A 19,020-nucleotide genomic window follows, 5' to 3' on the forward strand; every position below is an offset into this window, starting at 1 on the left:
AACACAACTAGCAGTAGCCGTGGGGGGTTCCTACGATGACCTAGACCCCTTGATCACAGCCGGAGAGATACATAGGCCTAAAGAAAGAAAGGGGATATCTAAATTGCCCCAGAGCAGACCCCAAAGCAATAGGCAGCCCCCAACATATAATGACGGTGAAGCAAGATGAAAACACTAACACACACAGAAAGATAGACTGAGCAAAGACGGGGCCCCAAAACTACCTAGATAGGAAAGGACAGGAAGGTTGCTGTCTGCAATCTGCCAAAACCCTATCAAAGACATAAGCCAACAAGCTGATATGAAAAAGGCCCTGAAGCAGCTAGGCTTCAAAAACTAAATCAGCACTCAGGTATTTTCAGAAGACAGAGCTAAAGGAATTCAGCACACCCCAGCAGGGAATGGCAGAAATCCAGAAAAACAAAGCAAAACAAAGTCAAAGCACAAAGCAAAAGGCCGAGCAGCAAACTTAGCTTTAGAGGAGCAGGAATTCAGACTGGTCTCCAAGGATCCCACAGAGAAATCACCCGCAGGGCAGAAGGGCGTCGGCAGCCTTATATCCAGTCAGTAACTCCACTCAGCCAGTCATCATCATCAGCCTCAGGTGTTTGATAATCAGGCTCACTACCTTTCTTTACCAGAAGAGGGAGTTCCTCGGGCCTCAGTAATGAAGGGGAAAATGAACTCACAACACATCTCTGTATAGAAGTGTAGCCATGTTAGCCATGGAGGCATGTTGTTGTGGGCGTGTTCTTGAGAATCACTCCCTCTTGGATAAAAAAAAAACTAGATTTATAGACAGGGAGGAAAGAGCAATAAGCTCAGGAATGTAGAAGCGCAGAAATAAAAGAAAAACAACACCGGAATCAGGAGAAGAGTGGCATTTACGCCAAGTTAAAAAAAAATACCTACTTTTTAAAGATCCTTTTTAAAGTTGGCTGGTGCCCTTTGTGGTACTGCTAGACATATGGCATACAGTCATACCACACATTCATATCATAGAGTATGGTACCAAAATGGGGCCTCTATAACAATGCAACATTGCAAATATTTAATACCGTAAAGTTACTACGTAGCAGTTCCACATCGTTTCTTCGTAAATAATTTTATTGTATGGTGGTCATTGACCAACAGCTTCGTACATAAAGTAACCGAATAACAGTATGGGTTGAGAAATCAAGATCTAGAAAACTCTCTTATGTATGATTGCTGATCAACACCTTACTCAATACCAGATGGGAAATTGGATTACTAAAGTATCATCTGCACTCGTGTAAAAAATAAACAGATTAAAGAATTATAAAAATGGATCTGATTTTCCTCTAGAAACATCGCCACCATTGACTACAAGATGTGATTTGGTATTGCAGTTCTGCTCGTAGAGTGAAAGTGCACTCATTATTTTACCTTCCATTAGATCCAGTACAGATGCCCTAAACTAAGAATAAATATTATGAGCGCTCTCTGCATCCCTCTCCGAACTGTTCTGTTATGACTTCTGTTTCATTTGCTTATACAATAAATTCAGCCTGGAGTTTTTTTTTCTAGCAGGGAACATTATAACAATGCCGCCCACTCTATCTGGCGGGTGAGATGAGCGGCATCTGTCCTCGGTGAATACTCACAATGATCTTTTATCGTCTTCATTCATCCTTCACGAGTAATTGAATCAAACTTGGTGAACAGGTTTGTTGTGGCTTCACCGACCTGAGACGGGAACTTTTTTTCTTCCTGTTTTGGTCTTTCCTCCGGCTCCGGGTGCCAGGATGACAATGCACGTCTGCTTTAACTTTTGTACTAGCAAACACTATCAGGCACACAGGAGAAAGGTGCCACCAGATTATGCAAAAAGGAAATATTGCACACAGCACCGCACAAACGTAGAGTGTGCAGAAAGGAGAAATCACGCTGGTGTGCAAGAGATGAAAGTTATGTAATGATTAACCAGATACAATACTTAAACAGCTTATTACTACCTAGGCCAGAGGTAGGAACTGTCTGAGACTGCTCTGAGTATCCCCAAAGACATTGAGACTGCCACTTTAAAGGGGGCACTATGGATCAGAGGCAGACATACTGTTGGTGCAACCTGGGCAGCCGCCAAAAAATAAATTGGCCACTACCACCTCCAAAGTAGGTGGAATTGTGAATAATGATGAGTTATTAGGCTTATATAAATGATTTATATATTGTCCTTGCACATGGGACGTCTTCTTTCTGTGTCTGCTCCCACCATGGCTGGCACTATTATGGGACATTGTGAACAGGTAGTGTTATATCTCGGATCTCTCAGGGCAAAGATTTAGTATTTTGCTTATCGATGTAAACAATTATTTATCCATCCCCATTTTCATAAGATACAGCACACATAAGATAAGGTGGTGATGCCAAAGCATTTCAAGGTGGCCAAATTGAATCTTGAAGTTCAGGACTCCAGTTCTGCTCCAATCTTGTAACGGATGAGCGTCTTTACCAGCAATCACCAGTAGTTTCTCTGTACTTTTACTTTCTGGGAGGCAGATGCTACCAAAAAAATGGTACCAACAGTGATGCCCTTTTTGAAAGCCATATCATCCACTCTTTTGTGTACTTGGTCTGTACATTGTTTAGGTAGGTGGTATGGGTCACATCCACATGAAAGTCAGGACACAAGGTATTCCACCAGAACATCACCCTCCTTCCACCAATATGCCTTCTTCCTATCCTATTGCCATCTCTTTGCCATATGTATTTGGCCATCCACATGAAAGAAAACATGATTCGTCAAACTGGGCCGCCTCCTGCCATTGCTCCGTGGTCAAACACTGAAGCTCACATGCCTAAGATAGGTGTTGGAGTACAGGCCACTCTGACTGCTCTGCATATACGAGGTGCCATACACTGCAAGATGCGATACTCTGTGCGTTCCTATAAAGTTTTATCACAGTCAGTTCTGATATGTATTTTAAACAATGTGGTGTAAAGTAGCTCTTCTGTGGGATTGGAACAGCTCTGATCCAACTCTGAACCTCACATCCACAAGATAGGTGTTTCCGATGGAGTGCAGGGCACTCTGACTGCTCTGCATATACACTGGAAGCTGTGATACTCTGTGTTTTCTGACATTTTATTATCTCTGCCAGGCATACTTTTTTTTTAAGTAATTTGCAATACTTTAGTTCCTATCAAACCAGATGTGAATGTTCATGACCATCAACGACCCGGTCACCTGTTTATCCTTAGACTACACCACACAAGATCTACCAATTTGAAGTTGCTTTGATCCAGTTGTCCACCATTAGGCCATTGTCAAAATCCTTATGCTTATATGGGGTACTGTTGTTTTCACATGGTATTGAATGCAGAACTTGTGATATTTCACGAGAAGGTCAATGTCACTCATAGACCCCCCCACTTTTTAAAATTAATTTACAAAAGGTGAGTACATTAGTAGTAGACTTCTATTCTTATGGGAGCGACAAAAATGGCCAGGTGAGTGCACACTCACATTTCATTTACCGCCATGGAGAGGGAGGGTGCATGCTCGCCTTAATTTTCTGGCCGATACATGGACTTGGATCCTCTGTTGTCAACAGTTCTTGAGATTCCAGAGGTCAGACCTCACCAGTACATGGGTGGTGGGGCTACTTTGGAGATTTGGAGCTACAATGTACAACCTCTACTTTATGATTCCATCCTGACAGCGCTCACTACTCTGATCACAGCTTATACGTCAGAGGGAATTAAATTGCGCTCTACATATAAATGTCACAATGATCTTACCAAACACATAACAACTTTGAACAGAAAGAGGATTTTTGTGAGTTGCCGATATTCAACCCTTTTCTTCTCTCTGTCTAAGGAAACCAAAATGAAGTATTCTCATCACCCTTTTCAAATGATCTTGTTAGCACATCCAACATCGCGAAGGGAAAAAAAGTGAGTGGTGGCCATGTCAAGATGTCTTTGTTGACAGTGCTTGTCTTTCGGGGGGCGGGGAACAGAGCGTGCGCTGGAGATCTGCAGAGTTTTATTCTGTAAATCTTTGTATTTAAGTGAAAATGTGAACGCAATGTACCTACCGGGTGTAACATGATCCTATTAACCCCATATCTGCTACTGAAGACAATATCGGGAACGGTTTTCCCACTAATTAAGATACTATATTACCGTTATTTATTTTCATGGCTATGTGTGCAGAGGTCACTGTGCCGGCAGGGGGAAGAGGGTGGAGGTGCTAAGGGGTTCTTTTGCAAAAAACAGGATTTTTGGGTTGCTTACCGTAAAATCTGTTTCTCGGAGCCTTCATTGGGGGACACAGAGACCATGGGTGTATGCTGCTGCCACTAGGAGGCTGACACTATGCACAAAAAAAGGTTAGCTCCTCCTCCGCAGTGTACACCCCACCGACCGGCAGGAAATTCCTCAGTTAGTGAGAAAGCAGTAGGAGAAGCAACAGAATAGATTGGTTACAGTTGAGTTGTTTGTTCTGTTTTCAATCAACCAAAGGAAGAACCGGAGCTGAAGAACATGGGAGGGTGCTGTGTCCCCCAATGAAGGCTCTGAGAAACAGATTTTACGGTAAGCAACCCAAAAATCCTGTTTTCTCGTTCGCCTTATTGGGGGACACAGAGACCATGGGACGTCCCAAAGCAGTCCCTGGGGTGGGAAACAAACTTCCATCAGGCCAGCGGACTCACCGCCGCAGCCTGCAAAATCCTTCTACCTAGGCTGGCGTCCGCCGAGGCGTAGGTGTGGACTTTGCAGAATTTCACAAACGTGTGAACCGATGGCCAGGTTGCAGCTTTGCAAAGCTGCAGCGCGGAAGCAATGTGGCGCACCGCCCAGGAGGCACCCACTGCCCAGGTAAAGTGAGCTCTAATTCCCGAAGGGCCAATCGACGTTTGACCCGGTAGGCCTCCAAAATTGCCGATCTGATCCAGCTAGCAATAGTAGCTTTGGAGGCCGGCTGACCTCTCCGCGCTCCATCTGGAATGATGAAGAGAGAGTCTGTCTTCCGCAAAGGAGTCGTCCTAGCCAGGTAGACCTTCATCGCCCTGACCAAGTCCAGCTTGTTCAAGGAGCGCTCCCGAGGATGAGTTGGACCCGGACAAAAGGACGGGAGAATAATATCCACATTCAGGTGGAAGGTGGACACAACTTTTGGAAGGAAGGAGGGCGGAGGCCGCAGAACTACCTTGTCCTGGTGGAGTACCAAGAAAGGAGAGCGGCAAGAGAGGGTCGCCAATTCCGACACGCGCCGGATGGAGTTGATGGCTACTAGGAAGGCTACTTTCCATGAAAGGAGAGATAGGGAAACTTCCCTGAGAGGTTCAAAGGGAGGACCTTGCAGAACCTCGAGAACCAGGTTAAGATCCCAAGGATCTATGGCCGCTCAGTACGGAGGAGCCGTATGAGCCACTCTTGAAGGAAGGTTTTGACCTGAGGACGGGAGGCCAACGTCTTCTGAAATAAAATGGAGAGCGCCGAAACTTGACCTTTTAAAGAGCTGAGGGCAAGACCTGCCTGAAGAAACGCCAGGACAGAAGGGAGCGAAAAACGCATGGGCGGAATGTCGTTGGCCTCACACCAAGTGAAATAGGCCTTCCAAGTACGGTAATAAATTCTGGAAGACGATGGCTTTCTGGCCCGGATCATGGTATGAATAACTCGATCCGAAAAGCCTGATCGTTTCAAAACCTCTGTCTCAACAGCCACGCCGTTAAATTGAGCGGCCGAGAATTGGGGTGGCAAATCGGACCTTGAGATAGCAGATCTGCCCTGTCTGGAAGCTTCCAGGGGGCGTCCGCGAGAAGGTTGACTATGTCCGCGAACCAAGACCTTCTGAGCCAATTCGGGGCGATGAGGATGACTGGAATTCCTTCCGCCTTGATTTTTTTTTTTTTTTCTCTCCTCAACAGCCTGGGAAGAAGAGGCAGGGGAGGGAACAGGTAGGGGAGCTTGAACTGCGACCAAGGAATGGCCAGAGCGTCGGCGCCCACTGCGAGAGGATCTCGAGTCCTGGAGACAAACTGTGGGACTTTCCTGTTGAGGCGAGAAGCTAGCAGATCTACATCCGGGGTTCCCCAACGACAACAAAGCTGAAGAAATACCTCCGGATGTAGGGACCACTCTCCCGCCACGAGACCCTCGCAGCTGAGAAAATCGGTGGACCAGTTGTCCACGCCAGGAATGTGCACCACGGAAATTGCCGGGACTGAAACCTCTGCCCAATGAAGAATCTTGGACACTTCTGCCAAGGCTGAGACACTCCGTGTCCCCCCCTGGTGGTTGACATATGCCACCGCTGTGGCATTGTCTGTCTGAATCTGGATAGGCAGGCCCCTGAGAAGTCTCTCCCTGTAAACGAGAGATCGATAAATCGCTAATATCTCGAGGACATTGAACGGCAGGGCTGCCTCCTGAGTCGACCATCGACCCTGAACAGTGTGATTGCGGAACACTGCCCCCCAGCCGAGGAGGCTGGCATCCGTTGTCACCATCTGCCAGTGAATGGGAAGAAATGACCGTCCCAGGGAGATGAGAGGAGACGTCAGCCACCAATTGAGGGACTGCTTGACCCGGTATGAAAGACGAAATGGGCGATCTAGGGAAAGGACAGACATGTTCCACGGAGACAGGATGGTGTGTTGGAGAGGTCTGGAGTGAAATTGGGCAAAGGGAACCGCCTCTGTCGAAGCCACCATCTTTCCCAGGACCTTCATGGTTGTCCGGAGAGATGGAAGTCGTATGATCTGCAGCGAGCCAATCTTCTCTTGAGGGAGAAAAACCCTCGATCGACGAGTGTGGAACATAGACCCAGAAACACAAGACGTTGTGTCGGGACAAGACAGGATTTCGTTTTGTTGATGAGCCACCCGAAATTGGACAAGGTGTCTAGCACGATGGTAAGACTTTGGCGAGCTTGAGGAAAGGATGGAGCTTTGATCAGAATGTCGTCGAGGTACGGAAGAAGAATGAGACCTCTGATTCTCAACAAGGCTATCAACGCCACCATGATCTTTGTAAACACTATGGGTGCGGTGGCGAGACCGAACGTCAGTGCAACGAACTGGTAATGTTCCTGGCGAATCGCGAAACGCAGGAATTTCTGATGGCTGGAGAATATGGGAACATGTAGATAGGCATCTTGAATGTCTATTGAACACATGAACTCCTGTGTCTCCATGGAAGCGATGACCGATCGAAGAGACTCCATTCGGATATGACGCAGTCGGACTCTCTTGTTGAGTAACTTGAGATCCAAGATGGGGCAAACTGTCCCGCCTTTTTTCGGCACCACAAACAGGTTTGAATAAAACCCTGTGAATTGTTCTGATTCGGGAATGGGCACAATCACTCCGGAACTGAGGAGAGAGGCGATGGACGCAAAGAACCCCGGAACTAAGACAGGATCTTTGGAGGTCAGGACTCGAAGAAACGATCCCGGGGATGAGAAACGAACTCTATCTTGTACCCTGATGATACAACTTCCCTGACCCAAGCGTCCTCTACTGAGGCAAGCCAGACGTCTCTGAAGAAAAGGAGTCGACCTCCCAATTGGGAAGGACCCTCGGGAGTTCGTTGATAGTCATGCTGATGTGGACCGTCCAGATCTGGACCTGGAGGATCTGCCCTGGGAGGAGTGAGATCGCCAGGAGGGAGTGGGTCTGAAAGACACCTTTTTTCTATCCTGGCGGGCCTGCGCTCTCTGTTGGTTAGAGAAGTTCTCTGCCGTATTGAAGCGGCGGAAAGACCGAAAGGGTCGAAACTGACGTCTTAGTGGAGGTCTGCGAGGCTTGGACTGAGGGAGGAGGGAACTCGTGCCTCCAGTGGCGTCCTTAATAATCTGGTCCAGCTGGGATCCAAAAAGACGCGCTCCCTGAAAAGGCAGATTGGTAAGGGACTTTTTTTTTTTTAAGACAAATCCGCCTGCCAAGCTTTGAGCCAAATTGTACATCGGTCTGCCACCACGTTGCTTGACGCCTGAACTGCGCAGGACACGGCATCCAAGGAGGCAGAGAACAGATAATCCCCTGCATGGGAGATCTGGTTGGCCAGTTCGGCCTAAATGCTCTGGTTGGGCCTTATCTAGGATGCCCTTGCGGAGATCCTCTGCCCAAGTGGCTATGGCTTTCGCTACCCAAGATGAAGCGAAGGCTGGGCTTAGCACCGCTGCAGCCGCTTCAAATGCTGACTTTGCTAAAGATTCTATAATTCTATCATTAGAATCCTTTACTGACGCCACACCTGAAATTGGGAAGACCGTGTTGTTAGAAAGCATGGACACAGGTGCGTCTACAGAGGGGGAAGCAGACCAGTTGTCGGTGAGCTCTTTGGCAAACGGGTACAGCACGCCGAGGCGCTTCCCTCTTTGAAAGCGCCTGGTCGGGTTTTCTCTTTCCCTGGTAAGAATCCTGCCAAACTCAGAGTGAGAAGCGAAGACCCTGGAAGGTGCTTCTGCCCACCTGAACGAAACCTCCTGATCTGAGGATTTCGCAGGGGAGTCTGAGATTTCGAAGGTGTGGTTAATCGCAGCAATGAGGTCTGTACTGTAACTCTCATGTCCGCGTCCTGGTCCGAATCCAGCTCTAAGAACCCTTCGGATGACACATCCGAAAACGCCTCACCTGACTCGGGTGAGGAGGCACGGGAGGGCGACTGCTGGGAAGGACTATGTAGGGATGTGAGGCCAGGAGAGGATTCCGGCCAGAGATCCTGCCTGGGTCTTTTGCGGCTTCTGCTGGCTGGTTCAGATGGAATATCTTGCGATCTGCTGGACCCTGCAGAAGTGTCCAGGTGCAACTTATCAAGAACGGCCACTAGGGGCTGAGACACTCAGGTGAGGTCTGCCACAGATTGTGAAAGAGACGAGGCCCAGCCAGGGATGGGGGGTTCGCTTTCACGTGGCACAATAGGTGGCTCCTGAACGGGGTCCTGCTGAATGGGATTGCTTGCAAGAGGAGCATGCGAAGAACTGGACTAGAGTGCCCGTGATGGCCGGCGGACGGCTACGCTCAGACTTAGAATTACACATAATGGAGGAGGAACAGAAGGACCCTGAAGAAAAACCGGAAGGTTGGGGGACAGAAAGGCAGAGGAGGGTGTCAGTCTGCAGTTGCAGAGCTACTCACGATCCGGGGTCCCCAAAAGCAATGTACCAGGCTCGTTAAAGTTGCAGGGCTCCCACAGGGATAGCTGACATCCGTCTATCGTCTCCGGCTGACAGGCTGCAAAGATGGCGGCAGCCTGAGGTGGAGGAAAAAACGCGGTGCAGGAAGGACAAGAAGGGCGGAGTTAGCCGCCTGAAGTAAAGGAAACCGCCCCCCTTACCCAGCCACAGGCCAAGAAAGGCGGTGGGAGGGCCTAGGAACGGGCGGGAGCGCGGCCGGCTTATGAGAGTGAGCGGGGGCGTGGCCGCGAAGGCCTAAAATGAAGCCGGGGACTAAATTTGAGACAGCGGCCGCCTGTCAGCACTGGGCGGCGCGGAAGTCCCGAAAAGCTGCCACGGCCACCCACAAGGAAGACGCCGCCAGAACCGCGCTGTAAGATAAAGCCCCCGATGAATACAGGGGGGGGGGCGGGGAGGAACAAGGCCCTGCATCGCAGTCGGAGCCTAGATGAAAAACGGCGACTGTTGGAAGGCGCGGGCCGCATATAGGAGCCTGTCGCGCTCCAAGGTATCTTTTGCTCGCAGTGATCTGCTCTGTGTCCTCCGCTCCAATAAAGGTACCTTCTTTATCCAACGCCGTCTTCCCGTGTCCACGCCTCTTCCGACCGACAGGCTCTGGTGGGCGAGTGTGTGGGAGGCGTTTGGCAAGGACCATCCGTCGCTGGCCCGCATCTGCACCGAGCTTCTGGTCCGCACGGAGAGCTATGAGGATACGGGGTGGCAGTACACGCCGTACTCATAGTCTCTTTGTGGGAGTACAGTTGTGACTCTTCACACTGTATCCCTCCTGGTACCTGAAAAGGAACGACGCACATCGAGGTAGATATGGGTCTAATGAAAGACCCGTGTCCACCTCCTACTGACACTAAGCTAAACTGAGGAATTTCCTGCCGGTCGTTGGGGTGTACACTGCGGAGGAGGAGCTAACCTTTTTTTGTGCATAGTGTCAGCCTCCTAGTGGCAGCAGCATACACCCATGGTCTCTGTGTCCCCCAATAAGGCGAACGAGAAAGTAGTGTTGATAAAGCCAAACATCTAGGACAGCGCATGTACCTCAGATCTCCAGTAGTACGCCACTTTGAACAGTGTCGGCACCAACATAATGTTGATTCGTTTGGATCCGGTGATAGAGCAGGAAGCTTAATAAAGGCTACATGGCAAAAAGGGGATGGAAACCAGCTCACTGTTGCAACTCAAGGAGTTTCGAAGCAGCAGGGATCCTCCGTATTGACCAAACGTGAAACATTCAAGTAGAAATGGTTTCAATTTCATTAAAAACAATCATTTATTGATAATTGTTAAAAATTGATGCCATGTTGCATAGAAAAGGCAAAGCGTTTAGAAAGCTCACTGGTGTTCTAGATCAGACAAAACGCCAGCGAGAGCTCGAATCACGTCACCTTTTCTATGCAATACGAAATCCACTTTTAACAATTGTCAATAAAGGATTGTTTTCAATGAAGATGGAACAATTTCCACTTTTGTACCTAAATAAAGGCTCCCTGCACCACTTTGTCTCCCTGCACTGTACAGCCTACACAACACTGCAGTCCAGTCCAGCGCTGTTATATCGCTTCACTGCGCTACCCGTGCATTCAAATCTGGATCATCATTCACCACAATACATTATAATGTCAAGTCAATGGGTTACAATGGGACTGCGGCTCTTCATGCAGTGATGACATTGCACAATTAATGTAGTAATAAAGTAATAAATGAAAGGTGCATAATACTGACTACAGTTGGTGCACATTTATTCACAGGTCTCATTTTATCGGCCATGACAGTAATACCACCTCTTACCTGCAGGCAGGCATAGCTCTTCTTTTGATTAGACAGCCTGTCATCACATGTGCATCAGGCCTCAACGATCACATCGCACCAGGACGGCCAATCAAAAGAAGAGCCGCAGATCCCAGCAGAGAAAAGGCAGCAGTACTCCCTTTTGCGTGAAGTCTCCAGAGATCACCTGCCACCACTGACCTCCCGATGTGGAGCACAACAAACTGCTTGTAATAATAAAGCTCTCCTTCCATCCTCACCCCTTTTGTCATTAGTAGAAATTGCATGTTTTGACACAATAATTGGCACAATGAGGTATATGGGTGCGACCACTCGCATCTGGCAGAAACTTCACCCACCTTGATGGCCACTAGGCTCGCTGATGGCTGGTGGAGCCTTGGTCACGTTGTCAGCCGCAACGTGTGGCCGCACCATTAAGGTGGCAAAACACTTTCAATCCAACAAATAATTAACTTTCCAAACACAAACACACGCATGCTCGGTTAAGATGAGCTGGCATTGGTTTTCAATTGAGTAAGCCACTATTAGACACAGAGTCGGGAGACCCCTATACACATTAAATGGTCTGCGAGTCCAGCAGATATTAGCAGGTTTAGTCGATTTTAAAGTAGTTTTCTGGTGTTGCAACAACCCTGTCCTCTGGCTACACTTTGTTTAAAAACAAAAAACATGTGCTTTGCGCACCCTTCCTGGGTCTAGCACCGAGTCTCTGATGCTGCTCTGTTATTGTCTGCAGCGCTGTATCTGTGAGTTCAGCGGCCCTTAGTGGCTCATGGTAGAGCCGTTGAGCTCACGGATTGGCTGCAGCACTGTAGATGTGACATCAGCACTGCACACAATTACAGACACCGTGAGCAGAGGAGGAGAGTAAGCAATGGACCTGGGGAGGGTGAGCAAAGAACAACTTGTTTGCTATTTAAAACAAAGTATAGCCGGACATGAAAGGTTTTTTGAAACCAGTAAACCCTTTTAACCTAACACGTCTGGCCATCCTTACAGTGCCCCCTAGATGTACATTTTTTAAAACATCTTACCCTAACGTCAATGTGACCAAAATGTACAACATAGGAAAGGGAAAAATTATTTTGGCTGCAGAGTTTGCTAAAAAGGCTGATCCAATATAGGATATTTATGGCATATCGGCAGGCAAAATTTCGCGTTCCATTCCTGATTGATTGCTACGAGGCCCCCGTTATTGATATAAGTACAATTCCCATAAATGTCCTAAATTGGAAGACCCCTAACTGTACACAATTGAGTGGGTTCACATATTTTTGTCTAAGTAAAAGGGATTGGAGCCTTGACTACATAAATTGAGGGTGCGCCAAAAGAAATTCAGCTTTACCTCGGACGAAGGAGGCACATTGGTCACATCTTCCTCACGTTCAGGCTCCACAACACTGACGTCGGTACTCTCATCTGCCGCCTGTAAGGTAACAGAAAGGAATCCTTTAGTCTTTAATACTTTAAAGGTCCCGTGTGCCCCACACGCTGCGTGACGGGAGCAGCTATCTAAGCATCAATCACAGGTGACAAACGAGTTTAGCCACATATTTCCATAATATCCAGGCTGCGAGAAGGAGGATGCGAGGCCAGATAATGAATGGGTGCAGAAAAAGCTGCGTCCCCAGTCCCTGCTGTGATACAAATAACAGATAATACCAGAGATACATTGTCTATGGCGTCCTTCACACATCCTGATATGTCTGGTGCTGGAAAAACCATTATGGGTGCAATCTGTGCCTGTGTGTGGCATCGGTGTGACATGTTCTGGAATAGAATGCAGAATAAAATGACAGATGTTTAGGTGTTAGATGTGCAAAGATAGAGATTGACAGATAAGATAGATAATTAGTGAGATATATAATTGCTGCTGTGTGTGTAGTTTACTGAACATTTATTTAGCTAATAAACAAATAAATGAAAAAAAAAAAAAAGACGTGGGAGTCCCCCCTTCCCCTTTCATAACCAGCCAAGGTAAAGCAGACAGCTGGTGTCTGATATTACAGTCATATGTAAAAGATTGGGCACCCCTATTAATGTTAACCTTTTTTCTTTATAACAATTTTGGTTTTTGCAACAGCTATTTCAGTTTCATATATCTAATAACTGATGGACCCAGTTATATTTCTGGATTCAAATGAGGTTTATTGTACTAACAGAAAATGTGCAATCTGCATTTAAACAAAATTTCACCGGTGCAAAAGTATGGGCACCCTTATCATTTTCTTGATTTGAACACTCCTAACTACTTTTTACTGACTTCCTGAAGCACTAAATTGGTTTTGTAACCTCATTGAGCTTTGAACTTCATAGCCAGGTGTATCAAATCATGAGAAAAGGTATTTAAGGTGGCCACTTGCAAGTAGTTCTCCTATTTGATTCTCCTATGAAGAGTGGCATCATGGGCTCCTCAAAACAACTCTCAAATGATCTGAAAACAAAGATTATTCAACATAGCTTTTCAGGGGAAGGATACAAAAAGTTGTCTCAGAGATTTAACTTGTCAGTTTCCACTGTGAGGAACATAGTAAGGAAATGGAAGAACACAGGTACAGTTCTTGTTAAGCCCAGAAGTGGCAGGCCAAGAAAAATATCAGAAAGGCAGAGAAGAAGAATGGTGAGAACAGTCAAGGACAATCCACAGACCACCTCCAAAGACCGGCAGCATCATCTTGCTGCAGATGGTGTCACTGTGCATCGGTCAACAATACAGCGCACTTTGCACAAGGAGAAGCTATATGGGAGAGTGATGCGAGAGAAGCCGTTTCTGCAAGCACGCCACAAACAGAGTCGCCTGAGGTATGCAAAAGCACATTTGGACAAGCCAGTTACATTTTGGAAGAAGGTCGTGTGGACTGATGAAACAAAGATTGAGTTGTTTGGTCATACAAAAAGGCATTATGCATGCGCTGTATTGTTGACCGATGCACAGTGACACCATCTGCAGCAAGATGATGCTGCAGGTCTTTGGAGGTGGTCTGTGGATTGTCCTTGACTGTTCTCACCATTCTTCTTCTCTGCCTTTCTGATATTTTTCTTGGCCTGCCACTTCTGGGCTTAACGAGAACTGTACCTGTGTTCTTCCATTTCCTTACTATGTTCCTCACAGTGGAAACTGACTGGTTAAATCTCTGAGACAACTTTTTCAACTTTTTGTATCTTTCCCCTGAAAAGCTATGTTGAATAATCTTTGTTTTCAGATCATTTGAGAGTTGTTTTGAGGAGCCCATGATGCCACTCTTCATAGGAGAATCAAATAGGAGAACTACTTGCAAGTGGCCACCTTAAATACCTTTTCTCATGATTTGATACACCTGGCTATGAAGTTCAAAGCTCAATGAGGTTACAAAACCAATTTAGTGCTTCAGGAAGTCAGTAAAAAGTAGTTAGGAGTGTTCAAATCAAGAAAATGATAAGGGTGCCCATACTTTTGCACCGGTGAAATTTTGTTTAAATGCAGATTGCACATTTTCTGTTAGTACAATAAACCTCATTTGAATCCAGAAATATAACTGAGTCCATCAGTTATTAGATATATGAAACTGAAATAGCTGTTGCAAAAACCAAAATTGTTATAAAGAAAAAAGGTTAACATTAATAGGGGTGCCCAAACTTTTACATATGACTGTATCAGGCTGGGAATGTCCCTGGTTACTGGGCCCTTCCTAGCCTAAAAATACTGCAGCCGCCCCATAATTGGCGCATCACATTAGACACACCAGTTTTGGCGCTTTTCCCAACTCTTCCCGACTGCCTTGGTAAGGGGGCAATTGGGGTAATGGTAGTAGGGGGTTGATGACAGCTGTGAATTGTCAAAATTTACAGCTGGCATCAAGCCCTGGGGTTAGTAATGGAGAGATTTATATCAGACACCCTCATTACTAACCCAGTAATCAAAAAACAAAAACACACACAGAAAAAAAACCAAACACTTTATTTGAATAAAGACTCAAAAAAAAAGAAAAAAAAATCTTTGCATTATATTCCGAGATGTGTCACATGTGCACAGCTCCATAAATTATTATGCGTGTGTGGGTGTGTCTCCAGTGCGGGAGAATGGGGCCCTAAAACTGGACCAAAGACCAGACCTAGGAGAATTGGACAAAAATATACATAGGGAAATGCATTTTTACTCCGCTGTCAAAACAATGGAGCAAATTTAACAGATTCTTTTGTAAAGGGAATTATTTAATCCATTCCTGTTGTGGCCAGTTTCCTTTTCTGGGATTTTTTTTTTTATTTCTCCCGTTCTTCCAAGAGCTAAAACTTTATATTTTTCTGTCGACATAGCCGAACGAGGGTTTGAGTTTTTGTGTTGTAGCTTGAATGACACCATTCACTTTACTATATTACATTTTTTGTTTTCTAGATGCCAAATGACTGAAAAACATCAGCATAGACTTTTTTTTCATGGCGTTTATTATCCAGATTAATTAGATTTCAAGAAACAGTAATACCAGCATATTTTCTATTTATTTTCTTTCTAAGGTCTTTATTTTTGGGTTTAGGAAAAAGTCAGCTCAACTATATCTGATAAATATGCGCATGCCGTATATACAGTATATATACATACACATATTTGCAACTATTGTTACTGCACAGTCTCATTGGACACTATTGGTCTGAAATTGGGACTTTAATGCTGTTATCTCTCAGAGCGCCTGCACATAGAGTGACTTCCTGACATACACTTATGGAAGTGATAGACACCGAAATTCATATTTTTTCACTCTGTATGGAATATGGATATGATGAAATTCATTTTAATGCACTCTAGTGACGAGATCACGGATATCTTAATGAATGTATGGACTTTGACACTGGAAATTAATTATTGTTCAGCACTTTTTGCACATTATGATATGCCATTTCACTTGTACAGCAGTTGAGAAAAGGTTCTGAACAGAACTGAAAAGTAGCTGAGCCCCAACGGGCGATTAAATCACAGTTTTTCCTAAATTCTTGATGGAGTGCTGCTTTTGTTTCTTTTTACCTATTTGGAGGATTTTAATTGCCTGAGAGATTTTGCACCCGTATTAAACGGAATCTGTCACCTCATTTCGGCTTATCAGATAAAATATCATTGTATTGAGTATTTTCTATACATTTCCCGCCTTGTTTTGAATTCCCGACTCCCCATGTATCACCCAAAAATACCTCTTTTCTTTGACCAGCGCTGTATATAAATTAGTTGGGTCCGGTCCAATGGGCGGTATTTTTGCTCCTTCCCTCCACCCCTCCTTGGCCGTTGTACGCAATATTTCAGGTAATTTCCGTAGTTCTCCTCCATATTTTGCGCGTGTGCATTGCAATCTCCACTCGCGCGTGCGCAGTATGCTTTGCCCAACTAACTACTGCGCATGCCCGAAATTCCCAGCCCCGCAGTGTGAATAAATCATAAGCGACTGCTGGGCGGGGGATCTGTGGCCGTGAGATATGAAGGCCGGGATGTGATCTGAGAGCACGGGCACGTCGGGCAGCGCTGACTGCGCATGCCCAAGAAGATATAGTACAACGCAGGCGCCGCATTTCAAAAGAAAACTGAGGAGGCGGCGCCAAATATGAAATGAGTGATGGATGCAAGGCATCTGTCAGAGGGGTAAAGACCTGCCCCCCTGTCAAATTTCAGGTATTTTTGAACAGTTTTATAAACGATTATTTCTGTGGTGGAACGGAAGCTAAGTAACAGAGCCACCTTGACAGAATGCAGCATTAGTGCTGCACAAGCTGGCACTTTTACTTAAAAACGCCTGGGGGGGGGGACAGGTTCCCTTTAAGTAAATAAATATATATTGATATCCAGAAGGAAAAAGTCGCACTCTGCGGGAAATCGTTGAAATATTTATTGACACTAGATTACATGTCACGTCGGGGATGTGAAAGAGAGTGTGTCAAATGGCTGACTACGGCCGTTTCACGCTACTCGAGCGCTTTCACGGGTCCCGGGTCCTTCTGGATATCACTATTGTTTTGCTTCGAAGTCAAGCACCCGGGAATCCTGGATGTGAGCCCTCCACCTGCTGCCAGCCATTGTTCCTATAACGGTAATAGCGGTGCCGCCCGCTTTCTTTCATTGACTCTAAATAAATATATATGATATATACACACATATATTTACATAATGTTATTATTGTTTAAACTAAAAATATCTTTTTAATGCAATATATGTATCCATAAATCCTTAGTCCATGTATATATATATATATACACACACTACATTTAAAACTTTTTTAGTAAAAGATAATAAATAATATATACGTCTTGGCATGCTTTCCACCAGTCTTTCACACTGCTCCCGGCGCAAAAATTAAAGCAGTTCTTTGTTTGATGGCGTATGACTATCCATCATCCTCTTGATTACATTCCAGAGGTTTTCAATGGGGTTCAGGTCTGGAGAACGGGCTGCACATGACAGAGTTTTGATGTGGTGGTCTCTTAATATTTGCCAGAGCTGTATACAGTATACACACAAACATACACATTTCATTTTAAAAAACTTTTTTTTTATTTCTCTTATTTTTTTAAGTCACCTCAGGGCATTTGAACCTTTGCTCATTTGATCTCTGGCTGTATATGCTGCTATACTTTAGTGCTACAGTGTAAAGTAAAAATTATGGACTCCTATGAAACCCAGCCACCTTCAATAGGCCAATGGGTGCAGGGAGTGGTACTGGTGATGAGTAACCAAATGGTCACTACACAGATTGAAACCATATAAGGCTAAGTGCACACGTACTTTTTTGCCCTGCGGATTTTTCCGCGCAGAATGGTGCTGTACATGAGAAGGGGTTACATACAAATTACAGATATCACTAATGTGGCGCCCCCAGGAGTATGGTCGCCACAGTGGCATTGCCTTCCTCCTAGGGAGTGTGATGTCATGCTTGGAAGCAATAAAGGATCTCTCTAGCAGTTAACCACAACACAGTTTCCATTCCAGGCCAGCAGAGGGAGCTCTGAACCAAAGCTGGGGGAGAAGCTACTCTCTGGGGGCCAGGAGGGAAAATTAGGGGAGTTTGTGTGAGGAGGGCAACGTGTGTGGACGTGGAGGAGAAGTGCTGGGAGATTGAGCAGAGAGTTCAGGCTCATTCCCAGCTATCGTGCATGATCTGGAGCCCGGTCTCCAAGGCTGTACGGACACTGATGGTCCTGCAACAGAAACCGGAGGAATAGGAAGCTGTAAATGCTCTATTCCCACATAAGACTCAGAGGCACAACAGCGACGTGTGAGCTAGAAGAGGAAGGCTACAGCTGTCTGCCATACGAGGGAGTTCTAAAGAGAATAAGCAAGTGGAACTTCAGTGTAACACAGTACTGCAAGTACCTAAAACTAAGCGCTAGGAAGGAGACTACACAACCCATCTGCCTAGAGAGATTCCCAAGTTGCTTCCAGGCTAGCCAGCTCCTGTGCCATCTGTAATCTGGACCCTGGACTGCATTTGCCAAGCAAAGTAAAGCTAAAGAAACTGCACCCTGTTGTGTCCTTGCCCTTCTTCCTACAACCCAGTCAGCACTGCTTCATCCCTGTGCCAGACACTGCACCCTCTTCCTCAACACCTATCCTCGCTGCCCTGGGATTACAGCTCTACCTGTGGGGAGCTAATACACCTTGCTGCCTTATACATCTATCCCAGAGGATCTGCTGGCAGCGTCGGTTTAACCCCCTATTTGCCGAGCACCACAGGTGGCGTCACGAATCATTCACTCAAACTTTATTCCATCACTTAACCCCTTTTACATGGGCGACCAGGGCCACGGACCGGGTCACCGCTGCTGTGACATTCCCCTGTGAGAGACCGGCCCGGTACCGAGTACCCCACAGCCCTGGGAGGGCGACCCACTTACAGTAAGCAAACTAACACTGACAGACTAATAGAGGGGAAAGGACTCTGCCCTTCCGGGCTTACATTCTCGAGGATGGTGGGGAAGGAGATAGAAGGTTGGGGGGGTTTTTAGCAGCTCTGGTGTTGGTGAGGCGGTAGCTCCGGTAGTGGTGAGGAGGCCGCGGGGTTATTGCAGGCTGTAAGCTTTCTTGAAGAGGTGGGTTTTCAGGTACCGTCTGA

At 46.2% G+C, this 19,020-nt stretch overlaps 1 protein-coding gene across 5 annotated transcripts in view; it reads right to left on the reverse strand.

Moving 5' to 3' along the window:
- SYNE2 (spectrin repeat containing nuclear envelope protein 2) overlaps positions 1 to 19,020 on the reverse strand; it is a 553,640-nt gene that overhangs the window by 226,517 nt on the left and 308,103 nt on the right. For all 5 annotated transcript variants that reach the window (XM_073570820.1, XM_073570828.1, XM_073570812.1 and 2 more), the window contains one exon: positions 12,300 to 12,380. In XM_073570820.1, coding sequence (XP_073426921.1) covers positions 12,300 to 12,380 — 81 coding nt within the window. The remainder of the gene's footprint in view (positions 1 to 12,299; positions 12,381 to 19,020) is intronic.

The sequence above is a fragment of the Dendrobates tinctorius genome, unplaced genomic scaffold (assembly GCF_039654945.1).
Source record: "Dendrobates tinctorius isolate UK_male_01 unplaced genomic scaffold, ASM3965494v1 ptg000006l, whole genome shotgun sequence".
NCBI lineage: Eukaryota > Metazoa > Chordata > Amphibia > Anura > Dendrobatidae > Dendrobates > Dendrobates tinctorius.